Source organism: Sus scrofa, chromosome 3, assembly GCF_000003025.6.
Source record: "Sus scrofa isolate TJ Tabasco breed Duroc chromosome 3, Sscrofa11.1, whole genome shotgun sequence".
NCBI classification, from domain to species: Eukaryota; Metazoa; Chordata; class Mammalia; order Artiodactyla; family Suidae; genus Sus; species Sus scrofa.
Genome location: NC_010445.4, coordinates 7,465,046 through 7,488,098, shown reverse-complemented (window position 1 = coordinate 7,488,098; position 23,053 = coordinate 7,465,046). Strand labels below are relative to the sequence as shown.

The window sequence follows — 23,053 nt, the reverse complement described above, 5'->3', positions numbered from 1 at the left end:
TCTTTCTTTTCAGTTGAAAAAAAAAAAAAAGCAGCTAAAGAAATGGGTCTACACACTTGAAAAAGTTCCAGGACAGAATAAAACATTTTCTTTAAAATAGCCACCTTGTGGAGTTCCCAGGTGGCTCCTCAGGTTAAGGATCCAGCACTGTCACTATTGTGGCTTGGGTCACTGCTGTGGACTGGGTTGATCCCTTGGCCCAGGAACTTCGCATGCTGCAGGTACAGCCAACAACAACAACAGTAATAATATTAATAAATTTTTAAATAAAAAAAATACCATATATACCTTGAACCACATTACCTGATTACAAAGGTACTGGCCCAGGCCAGGCCTAGCAGCAGCACTAAGGTATATAACAGGTTTCTTGTTATATAACACATTGAACCCATCCACTACGAAGTCTTCATAGCGAGAATGAATGGCAAGCCTGCAGATCCTTGCAAGTCCTTCTCTTTCTTCTTCGTGGAAATACGCACAGCCATTTTCATACCTGTTAAGAGACAACCACATGTCAGTATGTTCTTATCTCTGGTTAACACTGATTTTATATCCCAATCTTACAACCATGGAAGTAATTCCATTCTCAACCTAGAAACTATCACCTGGCTCCATCACAGGAGAGAGGAATCACCCTCGGCTCAGATGGCCCACAACTCCTCGCATCTGGAAATTATAGAGAACACAGACAATGACCCTTCCTCCACACCCAACTCCAAAAAGAGCAGAAACTATGAACACCTGTAGAGAATGGGAATCCCTTAGGTATGAAAAGGCTGAAGATCATGGATTAGCTTCTTTTATAAGAAAGCCAGCACTGGATGATGCAGGCATGGTTCTTAGTAGAGTTTCAGCCCCCAAACATCCAAAATTAGTAAAATTGTCAAAAATACCACTCAGGCTAACTTCTGCTTTCACTATTACCTGCTCGGGACCTTTTATTCCTCTCAATCTCCAAGAGAAGGAGCGAATTCCAATTACAGGTGCTGGGTTTTTACTAGAACAGAAGGAAATTCCCCCTTTGCCATACAGTTAGGCAAACTCATACTCTTGCCAAGCCAAGCTTTCCCAACATCTGAAAACAGGTCTCCCAAGTTAAATGTTCCAGTGTTAGGCAAACATTCCCTTCCCATAGAAGCAATAGCATCAACTCAAAATACCAATGGTCCCGTGTCTACTACTGACTCCTTAATCGGCTAGAATTCCTTAATAATGCCAGTATTACTACATATAAAGCAAACTTCAATTTCATAACACATACTTATCTTCCTGATGATAGCATTTCTACTAAAGCATAGCTAATACTTCGATTAAAAATATCTGAATCCATTTCACTGCTATATCTTCTATCAACATGTGCCCATTAGGAAGCCTAAAAATAAGTAACTGTAGACATGATCCAACACGTACGTACATGCTATGTTCTCAGCTCTTAACATGTACTAATTTATTAATTCATTGACTCTTCAAAATTCTATCATCAAATACATATTCCTGCCACCCACTTTTGTAGATAACTGAGGCATGGAGAGATCAAGCAATGCTTCCAAGAGGAAAGGGAAGAGGCACATCTGAACCCAGGCAGCATAGCTCCAGAAAAGAGCTCTCTCACAGGCTACACTCAAGTCCGAAATGACGTTATCGGAAACTAAAACCTTATTACCTGAAAATTCTGCATAGCCACAAAGTAGTGTCGGAGAGTATCCTAGTTGTAAGTTTTCTCAGCTTCTCTTTGTCCAGAGTTGAAATGTAAGCTCCCAGACTGTGCCCCAACAAAGCTATATGACCTTGCTCTCCAATATCCTGGACTCTGTCAATCAAAATTCATTACATTAAAAAAAAGAATTGGTCAATGCATAAAATAAATAAAACACAGATTTGCAGTATTCCACAGATATTTATGTCAGAGCTGAAATGCACTTAATGCCCTAGAAGGCAGAAGAGGAGATAAATTTAGAAAATTCAATGCAAGGAACGTATTAAAAGTTCGGGGAAAAAAAACAACTTTTTAATTTGAGTCTTGGAGATAAATATCCTTTTTACTGAATACCTATTAAACATACTGTTTTTGAATAATTTCTTCCAAAAAATTAAACTCCAATTTTCAGAACCATGGAGAGTAAAATATACAGAAAATAATTTAAGGACCAATAAAGGAAGATTAATTCCCTTCACTGAATAGCTGTTTAAAACAAAACAGCAAATTCAAGGGGAACTAGGTATAGTTTTATATATAAATAAAAATGGATGGACCAATATACCTTATAAAGAATAAATGCAATAAAGGAAAAGAAAAAATTGACAGGATACTGGGCAAAGGATATAGTTGAAAGAAAGGGAAATATAAATGGGTCACAAAACATAGAAAAACATACAAAAACATACAAAAAGATACTTAATCTGCTACACAAGAAAAATGCAAATTATAACTCTGCTGAAGTGCCATTTCCCACCTAACACACTGGCAATGGTCCTTAGGTCTGGGCCCTAACACCCCCTGCAGGTAAAGGCGTGGGCAAGGAGGTGCTCTCATACACCGTGCTGGGAATGTAAACTGACTCTGGGAAGGGAACTTTGGCACCGTCTATCAAATTTACACATGCACAAACTCATCTAACCCAGCAATCCCACTTCTAGGACTTTCAACTCCAGAAACACTTTTTCTATAAGAAATGACACAAGTACAAAGTTACTGGCCGCAGCCTAAAACATGAATAGGAGACTAGTTAAGTTAAACATGACTCATCCATTCAAAGTAAAACTAAATAGCTCTTAAAGGAGAAAGCTCCTTGTATCCTGATAGGCCAGGAACTCCATGACTTCCAGAGAAAAAGCAAGGCCCAGAACAATGTGCACAGTATTTAGGAGGGGGGCAGAGATATTCTGCTTGAGTATATAGATACGCGTTTCATATTTCTTTTTTTTTTTTTTTTTTTTTTTTGTCTTTTGTCTTTTTGTTGTTGTTGTTGCTATTTCTTGGGCCACTCCTGCGGCATATGGAGGTTCCCAGGCTAGGGGTCCAATCGGAGCTGTAGCCACCGGCCTACGCAAGAGCCACAGCAACGCGGGATCCGAGCCGCGTCTGCAACCTACACCACAGCTCATGGCAACGCCGGATCGTTAACCCACTGAGCAAGGGCAGGGACCGAACCCACAACCTCATGGTTCCTAGTCGGATTCGTTAACCACTGCGCCACGACGGGAACTCCGCGTTTCATATTTCTAAAGAATTCACAAGAAACTGGCCACATTTTATTTCTAGGAAGAAGTACAAGGTAGGGAAGCAGAGGTAATAAGGAAAACTGCCTTTGTATATAACCATGTATCTTTGGAAATTTGAACCAGGAAAAGGCATTACTTCAAAAAATTAAATTTAAAACAATTAAAGAGAAAAATGAAGCTACATAAACCACCTGACATGAATAAATAAACAGATGAATCACAGACAACGTGGCCTGACACCAGTGAATTCAGCCGCAGCACTTCTCCCCAATCAGAGGCAGAAGCACATGCTCAGAAGCAGGAGGTCAGAAAGAAGCACACCAAACTATTCTGTCCCTGAGCCAGCCCCTCTCTAAGACACAACCATAAAAACGACAAGATTTTAGTCAATGACTTCCTTGTACAAAACATACTATCTAAAATATGTAAAAGTCTCCCTGTAGAGAAAAAAGTGAACATTGTTTTAAAAGCATAGGGCGTTCCCGTCGTGGTACATCAGAAACGAATCTGACTAGGATCCATGAGGACGCAGGTTCAATTCCTGGCCTCGCTCAGTGGGTTAAGGATCTTGCATTGTCGTGAGCTGTGGTGTAGGTCGCAGACTTGGCTCAGATCTGGCATGGCTGCGGCTGTGATGTAGGCTGGCAGCTGTAGCTCCGATTAGACCCCAAGCCTGGAAACATCCATATGTCCCGGGTGTGGTCCTAAAAAGGCAAAAAAAAAAAAAAAAAAAAAAGGCATATGTAGCTAGGCATGGAACACTGCTGCAGCAAGATGTGAGAATGCAACCATCATCGAGATCAACAACACATGTACTTTTTTCTTTTTGGTAAGACATCTTGCCTTTATTATTATTATTTTTTTTTGTATATAATGATTTTTTCCCCATTATAGCTGGTTTACAGTGTTCTGTCAATTTTCTACTGTACAGCATGGTGACCCAGTTACACACACATGTAGACATTCTTTTTCCTCACATTATAAGAACACATGTACTTTCAAAGAGACGCTGCCAACCGTCCTCATTACCGGGTACTGGGGGGCTCCTCCTCTTCATCACCGTGCATCAGATTCTGAACCAGCTGGAGGATGCTCACCATGTCCTGTCCACTGCGGAACAGAAAGCCGGTCAACAGGTGGAAGCGGCACACATCCCTCACCACGCTAGTCCCCTCATCTAAACTAGCCTTGGGAGGTTTCTTTTTTTATCTTTTTAGGGCCACAACCGCGGCATATGTAAGTTCCCAGGCTAGGGGTCAAATTGGAGCTACAGCTGTCGGCCTACACCACAGCCACAGCCACGCTGGACCCGAGCCACAGCTTTGACCTATGCTACAGCTTGTAGCACTGCCAGACTCTTAACCCACTAAGAAAGGCTAGGGATCGAATCCACATCCTCATCACTACACTGGGTTCTTAGCCCGCTGAACCACAATGGGGGCTCCTATCTCTCTCTTTTTTTTTTTTTTTTAAAGATTATCTCTTTTTTTAAAAAGAGACCTCAGATTATTAACTGAATTCTGAATATAATCTTACTTGTGATTAACTAAATCTTCCACCTAAGTATAAATTTGATTTTTAAAAATTTTACCAGAGTTAGCAATATTTCTCTACCTGTTCATTTGCATCCTGGAGACTATTTAATAAGGACCCAAATAGTCCTTCTAAGATGCTGGAAGGTCACAGAAGCAGGCAAGAATACTCCAATGCCACTGGTATAATCTAGTTTCCCTCCATGTAGGTGTCTTGTATGTCTGTCTGTCCTAACAGACTTAACCATGAAATGCAATCATCATTTAGTACCAACTCCTCCCCAAGCTGGGAAACTGGAGATGTGCTAAGAGTGTCAACAGACTGACTTCTATCCAAGATATGTTCTGAAATGCTTATGACAGGAGGAGGTAAACACTTATGGGGAGAATGTGAATGGTGCTATAAGCAATGGCAAGGCAGCCTGTAAAACACGTGACGTCAAAATACCTCCATGCTATTAATGAGAACGTGACTAATAAAGTTCTCTCTTTCAGAAAAGCACTGTCAAAGCCATGTCCCCAAATTCATCCTCCTCAAGTCCTGACCTTTTCACGCCAGGGACTCTGGTCCTTGGACATTTCGTAGAGATTAGGCCACATGACCTTGAGCTAAACCCACTAACCCTACACCATTAGGACTGGGAGGCTGCAATCCGTCCACGGAAAGCACTCAACGCTGCCAGTGAGCATTCTGCATGTTGAGTACTCCTTTAACGCCCTCTCATCCTCGAAGTTACAGAGGTTCCTGTAGTATCTCCTCTAGGGAAGCGTCTGTGGGATCAGCAGAATGCTTTAATTCCCTTCAGTAGGCTGGGATGAGGACAGTCATAGGATTTGGTTCTTTTCTCAGTTGTCAAATGAACGTCAAGCCAGCCCCGCCATCTACAAGCAGGAGTGCCCCTTATAAGATATTAGTACATGGGTGTGCTGGATGTGACACTGATTGGCACCCTGGGATCCTGCCTCCATACTTTTCTTTTGCAAGCTTGTGCATATTTATATTCAGGTCAAAGGACAACCTAAGGGAGTTGTACTATTTACCTATGTACAGTTTCCTGATTATAAAACAAACCGAAAAAATAAGCCTGAGGCAAAATGGGTTGGAACCTTAACTCCAGACTGAGTGTTAAGATCCTGTGAAAATTTTAGTTGGACAGCTACTGTTTTTCCCTGATATTTGCCCTGCTAGCGCAAACCACAGACACTTGACAGATTTGCTTTAGATGGCAACATATAAATCACTCTGCTAATAAATGACCTGAGTTAATATCTTCCTTTCATTTACTATATAATAAAATAACTCTTATCAAGTTAATACAGAAATTACTTGGATGAACCAAGGATGACAGTTGAGTTCTAATTAAGAGTTTGCGTATCGCTTTTTGAGTTAAGAGGATGTGTTAAGCTCTGAGAAAAGGGAAAAGAAGCGGGTTCCGTATCATCACCAACCAGCTAACAGCCTTTCGGTTTTCTGATGCCACCCTTCACACGGCTCTTTTTGCTTTGTGCTCATCCAAACTAAAAGTGTAAATCAATGACAGTAAAATCCTGGTTTAAAGAAAACGTGCACCCTAAGTAAAGCTGCTTCTCTTCATTGCCACCTACCTGCCTTGCAGTGGCCCCGGAATATCCCCTGATATGAGCTTCTTTCCATTCTCCTCCTCTGATCTCCTAATTTAAAGGAAATTAAACAGTTAAATCTCTAACGTTTGCGCATGAACATGTGATAATGTTCATAACCCAGAGTAACTGATGTAGGACAACACATTTATCACATTTCCCCTCCTCGCCCCAGGCTGGAAAAGAGGATTTAAGAAAATAAATTAGTAAAAGAATATTTAATAAAAAAATAACACTCCAGGGAGTTCCCCTTGTGGCTCAGCAGTAACGCATCCGACTGGCATCCATGAGGATGTGGGTTCCATCAATCCCTGGCATTGCTGTGAGCGGTGGTGTAGGTCGCAGACATGGCTCAGATCTGGCGTGGCTGTGGCTGTGGCCGTGGCCGGCAGCTGTACCTCTGATTTGACCACTAGCCTGGGAACTTCCATGTGCCGCAGGTGTGGCCTTAAAAAGTAAATAATAATAACTCCAACCTATTTCTTGGTTAATTGATGCCCTACATGACATGAACATACAGTAAGCAGTATTTATAAATTCAAGTCAATATATTAAGTAAATGAAACTCTTAATAGGGAGAAATGAAAGTCTTGCCCCTGGATTTCAAAATCCTTTAATTACAAAGAACCTTCTTCCAAGACAAACACCAATTTTAAAGTGAGCTGAAGCTCAGCATGACATTCTGAAACCAAGAGGTGTCTTTAACAGTAGAAAACCAGTGCCACCAGTTTCACAGCAGGTTGATCACATTTCATGGGGTCACTTCTGTTCCACAGCTCACCTCTGACCGTCCTCTAGCATCTTCATGGCCTCCTTCAAGTTTTTTCCCATTTCAGCTAGTGTAGGGTCTGCTATCTGGGAAACAAATTTTCCAAAGGTCAAATTTTAACAACCCTCTATTCCTTCTACACATAATTTATCCAAAAAATGAAAGGCAATTCTCTTTTCTTCATTATTTATTATAAAATACATGGGTTACAAAGCACACATTTGAAATTGAAATTATTTCAAATTGCAATAGCACAAAGGAATAACATGAAGTCCCATTCCCCAGGAGAAGCCAGTTTTAAGTTTGACATATGTATCTCCAAATGTTTACCTTACTCATAGGCACCTCTGCAAATTGCTTTCTTCTACTTTATAGTGACTATGGTTCTGCATCCATTCTGGGGAGGGGGGCTGCACCCACGGCGTGTGGAAGTTCCTGGGCCAGGGATCTAACCTATGCCACAGCAGTGACATCGCTGGATCCTTAACCTGCTATGCCATCAGGGAACTCCTCCATTTCACTCTTGTGGTTACACCTTATTGCATCTGATGTACTACAGCTTATTTAACCAGTCCCAAAATAATGGATCCTAAGGTTTTCCCAAATTTTCACTTTTAGAAGCAAAGCCCAGAAAAGTATGTATACTATTTGTTTTACTGTTGTAGTAGGCTGAAAAACAGTCCCCAAAGGATATTCACATCCTAATCCCTGGAACTTGTGGCTGTTACCTCATATGGTAAAGTCTCTGCTAAGGTGAGTAAATTAAGGATTTGACTGGCACAATTACCCTGAATCACCCGGGTGGGCCCTAAATGCAACTGCATGAATCCACATGAGAGAACTGGAGAGAGACCACACATACACAGAAGGCCACACGAAGACAGAACAAAAGGAGATTTGAAGATGTCAGCCTTGAACGGTGGTATTTGAAGATGCCAGCCTTCCAATCAAGGAAGGACGGCTGGCAAGAAACAACAAATGGAAGGAGCAAGGAAGGAACGCTTCCCCGGGGCCTCCAGAAGGAGCGCAGCCCTGCCCACCCAGTCATGGTGATTTCAAACTTCTGGCCTCCAGAACTGTGAGAGAATACATTTCTGTTGTTCCAAGCCACCTGGTTTGTGCTAATTTGTTTCAGCAGCCACCTGAAATTAACACACTTATAAACCTGCAAGTGCTTCTAAAAACTCTGGAAGCTCACACAAGCTGCTAAAGGGACTGCCTCCAAAGAATGGGTCCCCGGGTCAGAGGGAGTCTTTGTCGTTCACATCCTTTTGTTCCTTTTGGATTTTAGTACCAACATCCCATCTCCCATTCAAAAATAAATAAATAATAAAAATTTTAAAAAGTCTTCCAGAATTAAAACATTCATTTTCCTTTCTTAATCTCTGAAACAATTTTTAGGGAGATACTTTTATTGCCTTGAACATTTACACAGTATGAGCTGGGTTATGAACAATTATAGAAGTTCTCTTTTGTGTGTGTGTCCCCCACCCACCTTTTTTTTGGCTGCACCTGCAGCATATGGAAGTTCCCAACTAAGGGTTAAATTGGAGCTGCAGCTGCCAGCCACAGCCACAGCCACACCAGATCCAAGCTGCGTCTGTGTCCTACACCACAGCTTGCAGCAACACACGATCATTAACCCAATGAGCAAGGCCAGGGATTGAACCCACATCCTCATGGATACCAGCTGAGTTTTAACCCACTGAGTACAACGGCAACTCCTGTCCCCTCTCACTCAAATGCATTTATCTGCTTTTCTCTTCATATTGTCTACTGTACCTAGCAACAGTTTATACAGCATACCTGTGCAACGTGTGTGATATGTTTAGTACTGCATTACCTCCTCAAAAAAATTGAATCCATGGATTTCCCACCTGTGTTCTTCTGAGCCTAAAGACCTGCAGGGAGAACTCTGGGAAGAAGGGGTTGGGTAACCAATTGGAGCTTCTAGCTCTCTGTCCCCCTTAGTCAGTTCTGTTTTTGATAAGAGGGTTTTGAGTAAAGTTCCATTTGTAAAAAGTTTCATTAAAAAGGAAAAAAAAAGCATAGCATGAAAACCTCTGATTCTGATCTCACATTTTAGAGGTAAGGAAGACAGGTTAAGTGACTTGCCTGAGCTCACGGAGCTAAAATGCCAGAGAGGTGCCAAGACCCTGGGTTCCTAATTCCTGTTTCTGCCTGTATTACATCACACTGATTCTACAAGGGATTAGAAAATAATCATGCAGCCAAACCAATCTGATTTTTACAGTAGAAAAAATCATTATGCTTTTTACAGACGATAGAAAAATCACGTGTTTCTAATAAAAATCACAATTTAAAATGCAGCCACAAGATGGGGTAGAGAACAATCTGAAAAGGTCTCCACGCTCTCCACTCACAATTCTGAGTAGGAGAAGGAACAGATAAAGGCCAAGAGAAGTGATCCTGCTTCTCAGTCTGCTAGGCATGGTCCTTAGCACCCTCAGCTCCTGTGACACTCCAACCTCTGATCATCCGGCCTAATGAAAAGATAAACAATTTGCTTGGTCGATCACATCTCCTTGTTTCATGCTTCTAACATTTGCAATGTTGGAAGTGTCTAAAATGTCTTGTGCCTATTATCTTTCTCTAACTATCTATTAAACCACAATTCAGTACTTCCAAGAAACCTTTGTGGATAAAACCACTCTCACTTTTTCACATTCCCCTCTAGTGATGTCAATACCATTTTTTTCTGAATAAAAAAATCTGGACTCGTTACCTGACAAAAATGATTTTATGGGGATAAAAGGACGGAAGGCTTGAAACTGGGGCTATTCTAATATGCATCTGCCATTTATCCTCATAATTCCTTATAACCTCGACTGTGAATTGGTTTTAGATGACCTTTCCAGTAGAGATATTCTCCCTAATTAGACCATAAGCCTCTTGAAGGCAGCCATTCAGATTCCTACTAATTCTGACTTATAGATTCAAGAGTCTCAAGTCAGCTTGCTTCTTGGATCGTCATATTACCTCTGAAACCCCTTAGGAAGGCATATGGCATACTGGCTATCAACATCCTGGCTCTAAGTGCAACACTGCTAACTTTTCCTATAATATTGGAATCAAATTTTCAGTTAATTAAGAACAGACAAAGTAATTGACAATTTAGAAGACACTTCATATGACAATACTTATTTTTAATCACCGGATCACATGTGACAAGACGCGTACACTGGAGGGAGGCAGGAGGGAAGTGCAGCTTCAAATTCTCCCATCTGAGCCTCCCTCTACAGAGCACATACTCACTGAGTGGAAAGGCTGACATTTAAATTGTTCTGGCTCCTACTCTCTTCTAGGGAATGAAGAGGGGCAATGGGGGCAGGGTGTAGCAGGCGAGTAGGAAAAATAGCATGTTTAGTTAAATATGAATAAATTACAGAGTTCCCGCTGGGGCGAAATGGGATTGGGAGGATCTCTATAGCACTGGGACACAGGCTCAATCCTGGCCTGGCTTAGTCGGGCATTGCCGCAGCTGCAGTGTAAGCAACTGCAGGATCTGATCCCTGGCCTGGGAATCCTATTATGCCACAGGGTGGCCAAAAAAGAAAAAAATTTAGGGCCACACCCGTGGCACAGGGAGGCTCTGAGGCTAGGGGTTGAATAGGAGCTGTAGCCACTGGCCTACAACACAGCTCACAGCAACGCCAGATCCTTAAACCACTGATCGAGGTCAGGGGTCGAACTAGAGTCCTCATGGATACTAGTCAGATTAATTTCCACTGAGCCAGGATAGAAACTCCAAAAAAAAATTTTTTTTAATATAAATATAAGCTTCCAAGGCTGCAGACCCTCTCATGCTTGTGTTAATGGGATAACCCAACACACAAAATGTTATCCAGGCGCAGGATATTAAGCCATAAATCAAGGAAGGCTCTTAAGAAAAAATTATTTGCTAATTGGTTCCTTAAAACTAAAAACTATTGGAGTTCCCATCATGGTGCAGCAGAAACAAATCTGACTAGGAACCATGGGGTTGCGGGTTCGATCCCTGGCCTCACTCAGTGGGTTAAGGATCCGGCGTTGCTGTGAGCTGTGGTGTAGGTCTCGGATGAGGCTCAGATCTGGCATTGCTGTGGCTGTGAGTAGGCCGGCAGCTGTACATCTGATTAGACCCCTAGCCTGGGAACCTCCATATGCCTCGGGTGTGGCCCTAGAAAGACAAAAACAAAAGAAAACAAACAAACTAAAAACCATGACTCCATAAGCTCCTACTGCGGGCAGCCACTACTCTCTTGTTCACATTTCATATCCTCAGTACCTGTCACAGGGCCAAAGTAACTTGGTGATGAGTATTAATAATAAATGTTAATAAACGACAGCAGGGCAACAGCCACACGCAAACCAAAACGAAGAATTAAGTTGAATAAAGATGTCCATTACTCAGTGTTTACAAGGAGACTGTCTTACAATATTGAGGAAGAAAAAAAGCAGTACTCTATGCCAGGTTCCCAGGCAGAATGTCATATTTTTTCAGTCCCAACCAGGATCTGCCAGAGTAAAAGGGTTCACTAAGATTCGTGACCCTTAGTAATTACTAACACTTACTGAGTTGCTTACTTTATTCCAGGCTTCTATTCCAGGCTTTGAAGGCATTACTTCCTAACTAACCCAATGGCACGGAGTTAGTATGCTTTAGAGGCAGAATTTTAAAGTCTGTACAACTCTAGAAGCAGTGCTCTTAACCACTAGGCAATACTGCTCAATTTGATCAAATGAGTAAATAAAGCAACTCACGTTTTGAAAAAAGGCTTGTCTCAAAAGTCATAATTAGAGCTAAGGTCTTCTGTTAAAGATAACACTTGTCAGATTGATGTTTTCACCTAGATAAGAAGCTAGGGTATCAGAAGATTCTCCCTATGAGTAAAATTTCTATTTTATAACAGCCTCAACTAGAGGACCACAAACTTATCACCCAAACCAGCCCTTTTTAAGAGTGCAAGGCAGCACTATTAATAATTAAGCCAGGACAATAGGGATTCACTGGGACAGTCCTGAGCAAACCAGGATGTACAGTTACCCCAGCCCTCATGACAATATTTACCTCGTATCTTAAACCATTATTCCACCTAGCGAAGGCCATGCAAATGTTTGCAGTGGTGGCTGATTAGGAGTTATAAGGTAAAATAAAAGACATATAACTTGAAAGGAGCACACCGAGGTGCAGGTGCTGCACCCGTCTCCCGGCTCAAGTGCAGTGTTGCTAAAAGAGCCTTCTTTTCCTACCTATAAACATATACGAACACACCTTCCCTCATTTAAATCTTGAGTACAGTGATCTGACTAAAAATCTGGGGCCAACCAGAAACAATTCCTAAAGAAGGTCCTTTTACTAACAAAAAAAGTCAACTGATCCCAACCATCTCTACTGAAGCCAGCTGGTATTTAGTCTGTTTCCCTTCCATCGCCTTTCCTATTGTTCTTGAGCAGCCAACTCAGGTGGAACACGAATGTGGTGGGTTTTCTTGTTTTGTCTTTCTAGGGCCGAACCCGCTGCACATGGAGGTTCCAGGCTAGGGGTCCATTTGGAGCTGTAGCTGCCGGCCTACACCACAGCCACTGCAACACCAGATCCAAGCCGCATCTGTAACCTACACCACAGCTCACAGCAATGCCGGATCCTTAACCCACTAAGCAAGGGCAGGGATCAAACCCGAAACTTCTTGGTTCCTAGTCAGATTCGTTTCCGCTGTGCCATGACAGGAATGCCCTGAATGGTTAAGAGGCTTTTTTAGGAAAGGGAGCTTTAGTCAATTCAGACTGCTGAGCTGGACTCCTAGGGCCTCCTTTCACCCTGGACCCCTCAGCCCCCGGAGGGTGTGGTAGAGCTCCCTTGTGACCAGAGGGTTAAGGAGCTGGTGTTGTCACTGCAGTAGCACAGGTTTGATCCCTGGCCCAGGAACTTCCACATGCTCTGGGTGTACTCCCCCTCCAAAAAAAAAAAAAAAAAAAAAAAGAGGTTTGTAGTAATCACACTGTTTAAAAACAGACCCTAAAAGCAACAAAGCATTTATGGAGTGTGTCTACCCACAGGTTCAGTTTTCTAACTACAAAACACTACATACTTAGGACTAAAAATTCAGAAACCATTATCAGACTGTTGATAGACTACAAAATTACTTATTGTCTTTTGTCCTTTTAGTGCAGCACCCAGGGCACATGGAGGTTCCCAGGCTAGGGGTCAAATTGGAGCTAAGCTGTCCGCCTACACCAGAGCCACAGCAATGTGGGATCCAAGCTGTGTCTATGATCTACACCACAGCTCACAGCAACGCCAGATCCTCAACCCACTGAGCAAAGCCAGGGATCGAACCAGTGTCCTCATGGATACCAGTCGGGTTTGCTAACCACTGAGCCACGACAGGAACGTCTAGACTGTTAATTTATAATTTATATTTCAGCTATCATTGATTCTGCTGTGTAATGAAGTGGCTTCAGTATTTTTGCCTGAATTATGTCTAACATAGATGCATGATATGGCTCAATGCAATTTCAAAGCTCCTAAGGAGAACCATTTAATTGTTTATAAGTGTCACAGAACTAGACAGCTCACTTTGTAAAACAGGAACTCCCATTCATCTTTTTAGAAGCATTTTTTCAACAGTCGTTTTCATACTAGTTGATGCCTATTGCTTTCAGTCGGTGTGGGATACTCAAATATCCTGCCACTATCAGAAGAAATAGTAAATGGGTAATGTTAAAATATCATAAAAACTCTCAAAATTTAAATTTTGGAGGAAAAAGGTTGAAAGTCAAATGCAAGATAAAATAGTAAAAGAGGTCAGGAAGTAATTCTCAATTCTTCAAAAAAGCTAGTACGAAATTATAAATTTACTTGGAATAAGGCTACAGGGATTAACAAAAACCATACTTACTTTTGCTTTTGGCTAGAATTGTATCAACTTAGTTATGAGACAGCACTGGTACTCTTACCCTTAAAACTTGAAATATATTTATCATTTTATTCTATTTCCTTTTTTATTCTTTCTCTTTTTTTAACGTCTGCACCTGCACCATATGAAAGTTCAGGCGCTGGGGGTTGAATTGGGAGCTACAGCTGGGGCCTATGCCACAGCCATGGCAATGCCAGATTGAAGCTGCATCTGCAACCTACGCCCCTGCTTGCAGCAATGCCTGATCCTTGACCCACGGAGTGAGACCAGGGATTGAACCCACATCCTCACAGACACTAAGTCCTTAGGAGCTTTGAAATTGCATTGAGCCATACCGTGCATCTATGTTAGACATAATTCAGGCAAAAATACTGGAGCCACTTCATTCAGTTCTTAACCCACTGAACCACAACAGGAACTCCTCTATTTCATTTTTTAAAAACTGCTGGTCATCAACCTGCAAAAACTGACTTGACATCTCATACACAGGATGCAACCTGCAGTTTGGGTGGGAGGGGGAAACTTGATTTTATTGGATGTTACTTAAAATTAACATCCAGTTATTAGTAATGATACATAATCATTTGTCAATAAAGTTTATTAAATAAGAAATTGTACACAATAACCTTTAAAAAGTGGTAACTATAGGAGTTCTCGTCGTGGCGCAGTGGTTAAGGAATCCAACTAAGAACCATGAGGTTGTGGGTTCGATCCCCGCCCTTGCTCAGTGGGTTAACGATCCGGCGTGGCCGTGAGCTGTGGTGTAGGTCATAGACGCGGCTCGGATCCTGTGTTGCTGTGGCTCTGGCGTAGGCCGGTGGCTACAGCTCCAATTGGACCCTTAGCCTGGGAATCTCCATATGCCGCGGGAGCGGCCCAAGAAATGGCAAAAAGACAAAAAAAGTGGAAACTACAGAAGAATAAAAATCTTAGGGCCTAAGCTGTGGGAACTAGAGCTGTACAATCACTTAAAATTTTCTCAGCTTTTGGAGTTCCCATTGTGGCGCAGCGGAAATGAATCCGACCAGGAACCATGAAGTTGTGGGTTCGATCCCTGGCCTTGCTCAGTGGGTTAGGGATCCGGTGTTGCCATGAGCTGTGGTGTAGGTGGCAGACTAGGCTTGGATCCCACGTTGCTGTGGCTCTGGTGTGGGCGGCAGCTACAGCTCCAATTAGACCCTATCCTGGGAACCTCCATATGCCACAAGTGCGACCCTAAAAAGACAAAAACAAACAAACTTTTTTTTCCTCAGCTTTCAAGATGCCCATTTTCTTCAGTCAAACCAGTCTACCAAAGTGTGACAAAAATATTATTTACTTTCACGTGAATAATGGGAAAAAAAATAGCTCAAACCCTGGATTCAGAAACATCACTGTTTAGCATAAATCTAAGTTTAAAAAAATGGGGGGGTGGGGGTGGCTAGACTGTCACCGTGACAGAAAGCGGATGTGCGATCCAATGCAAAGGAGCACAAGGGAACTTCTCAGGAAGATGGAAATGAGCCATATCTTGATTATGCTGGTGGTTATATGACTCTACACAACTGTCAAAACTCCAACTACATAATTAAAGTGGCTATTTTGCCCTATGTACGTTGTTCCTCACTTTTAAAAAGGAGGGTGAACTGATTTAAAGTCATTTAAAAGAAATATTAAGCAAATAAGAGTATGAGTGGTACCCTGATGTGACAAAATCCCCAAAGATGTTACATGCGTCACTGCTACCTGAGAAAGGAAGAGCGAAACCTTTAAAAAAAGCAATGTCCAGAAAAGGGGGCGTGTACAAGGTAATTTTAAAACATATAAATCACAACATTCATCAATAACAGAAATACACAGTACTGTAGTTTCAGTAAACCTTTTTCAGGAGAGGAATGTTCCCGGGCTGGGGCTGGGATGGTTCAAGGACTATTGACGGAAGAAAAGCTGAAGCATGTGAGAACACCAACTGATCACACCAGCCAGCTCTTGGTGCTATCAAATGCCAGTTTCCAGTGTTTGCATGAGATGGATTTAAAAATCACCACCTTTCTTCAACTGATCAAAGTGATCAGATAAAGCTCTAAATTGATGTTTCTAACATTCCACAGACTCTTCTGCCTGCCCCCGGCTTTCTAAGCGGGGTTAATCCTGGATCATGATAATCCCTCAGTCTCCAAAAACCATATATTTTCCTTCCAGGTGAAAACATAAAGAATGCCTGCTGTCCAGCACTAAACAAGTACCCCCAATACTACACATCTCCGCAAAGCAACCAGAACAGCAGCAGCTGCTTTGGGAACACAGCTGTTCCTCCTGGGTCAACAATGAGAGAAAATGATAAGGATTCTCCAAAGTGATACACCCTCTTGCGAACCTGACTCACTCACTGGAGTCTCCATTTCTACATTTGTAAATACCGTTGTCTAGTTCCAACGGAAAAGTATTTAATTAAGAATCCGGCACTTCCATCCCCCCTTGTCTTCTAAGAATTAGATACTCTTGGAAAATCTTATTTTTCACAGCCATGGGCTCTACGGGGTGTGTGAGAACATGAAGACATTCTGTACTTATTGGCTCATTAAGCATAACATTTTAATCGAAGGGATATGCAAATAATGCATACGGTGTTAGTATTTAACCTTACAAATCCCTCAAGAAAAAAGGCAGAAAAGAACATATAGGGAAAAGAAGGGGGTAAAATACACAAAAGAGCGGTAAAAACCTAGTAGCAATTACGAGGCAGTAAAGTTCGTAACACCAGCTCAAACCTGGCGAGAACAGAAGTATGCAGAAGGAAAAAAGGGGGCATTCAATTCACTTGCCTTAAGATACCTGCTGGGAATGCCGGGAATCCAAGACTAAATTTCAAAAACTGTGCTCCCAGAGACCACTGTTTGTGGAGAATCAATTCTCTTAGACATTTTATCATGAGTAAGTGCTTCCAAGAATGGAAAAATACCACAACAGGCTAGCTCTTTTTCTAAAAAGCTTACTAGTTTGTCTGGAATCACATACTTATCCTGGAACAAAAAGAAAACTGCTTAAAGCAAAGCATGCTATAGGCACTAGAAAAAGCAAGTTTTTCACTGAGATATGCTCCTTAAAGGAGGTATTTCCTAGGACTTGTTGGAGAGCAAATCAGAAAGATAAAGATATCCAGTACCCTTATCAATATCATCTCCAAAACTGAACTGGAATCATGTAGGATGAATGTTGCCAACCCTATCTTCAAAATAATAAGAATTCTGAGGAAAGGAACCCATCCATTCCTGAAGCCTCTATGCATCTTCAAACCTTTACTGTGCATAACTTTAAACTGTGTGAAACTGCCAATATCCAGTTATTCCCAGTAGACAAAAACAGAAATTTCAAACGGCTGCACCCAATAAAATGTCCAGTCTAATAAGCAATTCGGTCTCACTAGGTTCCTGAAATCCTTACTGCAGCACAATGTTCAATGTCACTGAGGTGTATCTTCAAATCAAAGGCTTTAGTTTGCTGTTTCTGCTTTTCCACATACAGGAAAAAGATCTCAGAAAAGCTTACTTCACCCTCGGTCATTTGAAACCCAGCATGCCTTTTCCACAGAAGTAAAAAGTAGACAGGGCCCCAGGCTGCACTGCAAGGCCTAGCTAACCTTAAGGCAGCTAAACACTTAACATTTGCCACAAAGGGGAAAAAAAAAAAAAAAAAAAATCCAACCAACAACTACTGCAAATAGTAACAGAAATTAAGCAAAAAAGTTAAACTCAAAATAATTTTATGCCCCTTGAATACTGCTTGGAGAGAATGGATTTAATTTATACTAGATAAATTTCTGAAAGGAATTGTTGGACATTTTCAAGGTGATTGGATGCATATTTCTTATATTTGATTTAATTTCAAAAGATAAAAATGGCTTCCTTTCTCTTAAGTATGTCCTACCAGCAATAACATTACATACATGTTATAAAGTAAAAAGCTACATTATATATTTAAAACAAACTCTAGAAAAGCCATGATTCTGAATGAAATATTCAACCTCCTCGAATATTATAAAGAATCTCCTCCACATAATCTTTCCTGGTCACTCACTAGATGCCCTTTGTTTCTTGATTCCTGTGTTCTTTTTACTCGTCTTTGCTATACAAGGATCTGTCTAAACTTGTATGCCCCTCACTAGAATGCAACTTCCCCCCAAGCCAGGGATCATGTCTTACTCTCAGCACTGGGCTTTGACCATAGCTGGCTGGCAATAAAACTTGTAAGTCAAAACAGGTCTCTTCTTTGGGTGAAAACAGATGACATTAAGCTCAAGCAACTGTTGTCTATAATTATAACTCATAATCCTATATATGGCGGCACACACACAGGACTGGGGGCCACCAATGACTGCTGCTAAGAATAGCTTCAATCTTGCATAAATTGAGAAACACCGACATCATACATTTTTAGGATGAGGAACTTATGCCACGTTTTCCCAGACACCCAGCATTTGATGATCATTTATTGCCCCAGCCACCATGCATCTGCGTGCAAAACCCTCAATCATGATGATACAGGGATCAGCTTTAAATGAACAGTAAAATTACAGGCTATCATCTCCTCCTGAACACTTTCTAGTCTATGGAAACTGGTCATTTCAAGCTTGGCTAATGGGGGTTCTTTGCAAAAGCTTTTAAAGTAAAGAGCAGGAAAAGAAACTCTAGTGGTCCTTATGAGGAATGACCAGCAGTATTCCATCCATGCAGCTCCTAACAAACAGTAAGGTCATAACAGAGTTTTCCAAAACCAGGTCCAAGGGGTAGGGGCACCTACCTCAGGATGAGTACAAGAACCAAAGATAGGATGATTAGGTCAGAAATGGAGTCACAGTTGCCTCTTTTAGAGACAAGAATTATATATACAATAAATTAATTGGCCTGACTCTAAAGCACAGTCCATTAGAACTTTCTGTGGGGATAGAAATGTTCTATTATCTGAGCTGCCCAGTACTGTAGCCACAAACCACACTGTGACCGTTGAACACTTGAAATGTAGCTAGTTCACTGAGGAACTGAATTTTAAGTTTACTTAATTTTCTTTTTTTAAAATTTTGTTTGTTTTTGCTTTTTATGGCCGCTCCTGCAGCATATGGAATTTTCCAGGCTAGGAGTCAAATTGGAGTTGCAGCTGCCAACCTACACCACAGCCACAGCCACATAGGATCCAAGCAGCATCTGCGACCTACACCATACCTCATGGCAAGGCTGGATCCTTAACCCACTGAGCAAGGCCAGGGATTGAACCCGTGTTTTCATGGATACTAGCCAGATTTACTATCACTGAGCGACCACAGGCACTTCAAGTTTACTTAATTTTAATTAGTTACATTTAATTTAAATAGCCAAATGTGGCAGGTGGACAGTGCGGCTCTAGATTCTCTAAGTCAGTGGTTTTCAACCTGAGGGGATCCCCTCACCCCCAGGGGACAATTGCTTCAACTGTAGACATTCTAGGTGGTCACACAGGTGTGTGTGTGAGAGTGTGCGTGTGTATGCACACACACTATAGTGGGTGGAGGCCAGGAATGCCGCTAAACATCCTATACTGCACAGGGCAGCCTCCTACAATAGAGAATTATCCAGCCCAGTGTCAGCAGTGCCAAGATTGAGACATTTGCTCTAAGTTTACTCAAGGTTGGAGTTAAAGTAAATGCAAAATAAACTGCAATACACCTTGTCTAAACATAACACCCAGGAAGAATGAGATTTTCCAAGCAGCAAGAAAAGGTCTGGGCTGTTCTACAAGTTTAAAGCAGCAGGTTTTTACAAGTGTATGTAGGTGTGTTGAATAGCTTATTAAGATTTTCAGCATCAGAGTTATTACTTCCTGTGGCACTTTTTAAAACTTGGAATATTAACATAAGTAAACACCATGAGACTTGTTCCTTGTGAGCTGGACATACAGTATGGGGGTGGGGTGCGCTGACGCTCTTACTCTTCCAGTTTGAATTTCTTGCCCCTTTAATTAACCTATCTCTAGTTCCTGAGGACATCGCTAATTTCAAATGCCAAAAGAAAACTGATACATCGTGAATGAAAAAAATCAAGACAAGAAAATGGCTCTGTCATCACAGGCCAGCACATCTACACATTATCTAAAGAAAAAGCAAGGGTACAAAATGATACGTGGACCAAAGGAAATGTACAGAGTGATTCTATTAAATGACAATAGTATACTACATTTTAGAGTGAGAGATTACTTGAAATTTTAGAGGTTGGGTATCAAATAACATTGTGGTTTCTGTAACCAGCATAAATTATGCAAGGATCAGTTTAAATGGGATCATTCAGAACTGCTCACATTTATACAAGCAAAGTAGAATTTAACCCAGAATAGTCTATTCCTGAAAAAAAAAAAAAAAGGATAATGAACACAATTCAATGTTTTACTTTGATTCAAACTATTTTTCAGAACACAAAATACTCAGCATTCATATTACACCAATGCTTTTTCTGTTCACCAAGAAAAATTGTTCTTTACATGTAAAGTCCTCTATTTGCTTCAGGGAATATAAAAATAAAGACAGTACTAGGTCTGGAAAACTTACATTCAGAATTTCTACACTGGCCTTAAGGCAGAAACTTCCAGCCCACACACTCTGAATTCCTAAAAGATCGTTGCAATTTTTGTGAATGCTCAGAGCTTATTAAGCACGCTGGAGTTTCAGGACCTCGTAAGATCTTCAGGAGAAGAGTTTAAGATCTTTTATTATCAATTAACATTTAGGGAGCAACCACTGCAATCTACTAATCAAATACCAGAAAAGTAATATTTAAAGTAGGATGCCAACACACTCTGTTTTGCAGATTTGCCTATAATGAACTATTCTTGGAAGAAAGAGCACTCCAGTTTTGGGGGTTTCTGGCTTGACACAAAGCCCCTCCCATCTCCTCTATGAAACTCTTAAGGAAACAACACTGAGGGGACATTTCTAGCATCATTTTGTATCAAATGGCATTTGTATTCAACTACTGGTCCACACAGGATGTAGACCAAGGGTTCTCAGCCTCAGCACTACTGCTAATTCTCTGGTAGGGGGGCTCTCCTGTGCAATGTCAGATGTGAGTGGCATCACTGGCCTCTACCCACTGGGTGCCAGCAAATGTGTGACAACCCCCAGCTCTGACAACCAAATGTATCCAAAAGTTGGCCTAAGGTTCGCTGGGGAACAAAACTGGCCAGTGCTTGACAGTCACTGATTTAGACTGAAACTCAAAGTACCAGAAGGTAGACACTGTGCTAATCAAAAGCCTGGAAAGCTTTTACTTCTAGCCAGAAAAACAGGTAATGTTCACCGCAGAGGCGGTGGAAGACAAGCATATTATCTTTGTCCTTTCTTGATTCCTTCCACCCGATTTATGAGAAACCATGGAGGTGGCGGCTACACACTGTGTGCACAGGAAGACATCTGGCTCAGCTCGTACAATTACGCCCTTCAACTCTCCAGTGACAAGTGAACAAATCTACAGCAGCTGCTGCATGGGAAAAAAAATGACAAAATATGTTATTTCTGCCAGTTCAAACTTAAAGTACTCTTAAAACACTAGCGCTGCTTCTGAATTCTAACACATGAAAACCTGGGTCTGGACAAGCGGATTCCCAAGCTTAAACAGAAAAGGAGGAGTCTGAGGGAGGGCAGAAAGTCAGGCTCTGAAGGTAGGCTGTCTATGAAGAAATCCAAGCTTACTAGCCCTAAATCCAGGGCAGCTAGAATTTATTTCACATGCCAGAGAAGTCAGCCAGGTACATCACGCTGCTGTTCCCCCAAGGGGAAACCAGAGGGAAGAAACGCTGCCACCAGTGAGTTTCCGACCGACAAAAGGGTCTCCCCTCGCCAAGGAAAGGGGGAGCCAGAAAGTTGTGGAGCAGCAGCAGGCTCAAAACGAAATGCACAATTTACAGAAAGGAGCCCCGCCCCTTTCTGGACCTCAGGGGGTCTTAATCAGTCTTCGCAAACTACTGCATCAGAATCACGTGGGAAACTTGCAAAACCCAAAGATCCCGGTCCCGTCCCCTTGAGGTCTGGACCCCAGGGCTGAAAATCTGTTATTTTTTCCCAAGGGCCTCAGGTGATTCCTCGGCACGCTGAAGATGAAAAACCACTGCTTTTACATCTCCCTTCCTAACGTGGAGACCACAGACAACCTACAGGTTTGCGGCTGGCTCCCAAACAACTGGGGCTTCATTCTAAGCGCTTCTGGGGTCCCAAGCTGTTAGCTCCGTCATCCGAGAAGGCGAGTCGAGCTCAGGCAGGCCCGAAGGTCGGCCCCGCGGCCCCCGACTAGGCTCCGGGTCGCTCGCGGCCCCGCGCAGAACCAGGCCCAGCTTCGCCTGGTCCACAAGGACCCCAGAGACCCCTCGACCCCGTGACGTGACCAGGCCCCGGCCGCGAGCGCTGGGCCGGACGCCCTCGCGACCAGGCCTCCTCAGACGGGCCCGTTAGCTCCCGACCCCCTCCCCAGTCACAAAGGCAGCTCGCGACCGGGAAACAGTCGCCCCAGAGGCGGGGACCTCGGGACGCCTCGCCGCGTCCACCCCCGGTACGGACCTTCTCCAGGGGCGCGTCCATGGCTGAGGCGGCCGGCGGAGCCCGATGGAGGCCCGGCGGTCCCGGGCGCTACTTCCGCCTCCCGCGCCCCGCCGCTGTTTCCACGCTGGCAGCGCTGACGTCCCCCCGCGCCCGAAGCCGGCGGGGCGGAGATGAGGAGGAGCTGCTTTGCTGCGCGGCGGGGAGGGGAATGCGGGTCTTGGGGAGGCGGGGCGAGGCGGGGCGGGGTGGGCGGGGCCCTCCAGGCTTCCGTACCTGGCCGTCACACCGCCCAGCCCAAATCTTCCCAGGTGAGAGGGGGAGGGTAAACGGTGGAGCCGTTCCAAACGCTTTTGGGAAGCTTGTCGCGGGCGTCAGGGTGAAGTTAATATTTACAAGTAGTCACTCATGTACTAAAATGCTGGAGATACTGTAACGCACCTGTATTTCCAGGCCC

At 42.7% G+C, this 23,053-nt stretch overlaps 1 protein-coding gene across 1 annotated transcript in view; it reads right to left on the bottom strand.

Moving 5' to 3' along the window:
* PDXDC1 (pyridoxal dependent decarboxylase domain containing 1) overlaps nucleotides 1–22,825 on the bottom strand; it is a 55,408-nt gene extending 32,583 nt beyond the window's left edge. The window contains exons 1-6 of the mRNA XM_021086178.1: nucleotides 22,618–22,825; nucleotides 7,156–7,229; nucleotides 6,360–6,425; nucleotides 4,252–4,332; nucleotides 1,664–1,810; nucleotides 304–493 (exon numbers count right to left, since the gene is read on the bottom strand). Of these exons, the coding sequence (XP_020941837.1) occupies nucleotides 304–493; nucleotides 1,664–1,810; nucleotides 4,252–4,332; nucleotides 6,360–6,425; nucleotides 7,156–7,229; nucleotides 22,618–22,638 (579 nt within the window). The 5' untranslated portion in view covers nucleotides 22,639–22,825. The remainder of the gene's footprint in view (nucleotides 1–303; nucleotides 494–1,663; nucleotides 1,811–4,251; nucleotides 4,333–6,359; nucleotides 6,426–7,155; nucleotides 7,230–22,617) is intronic.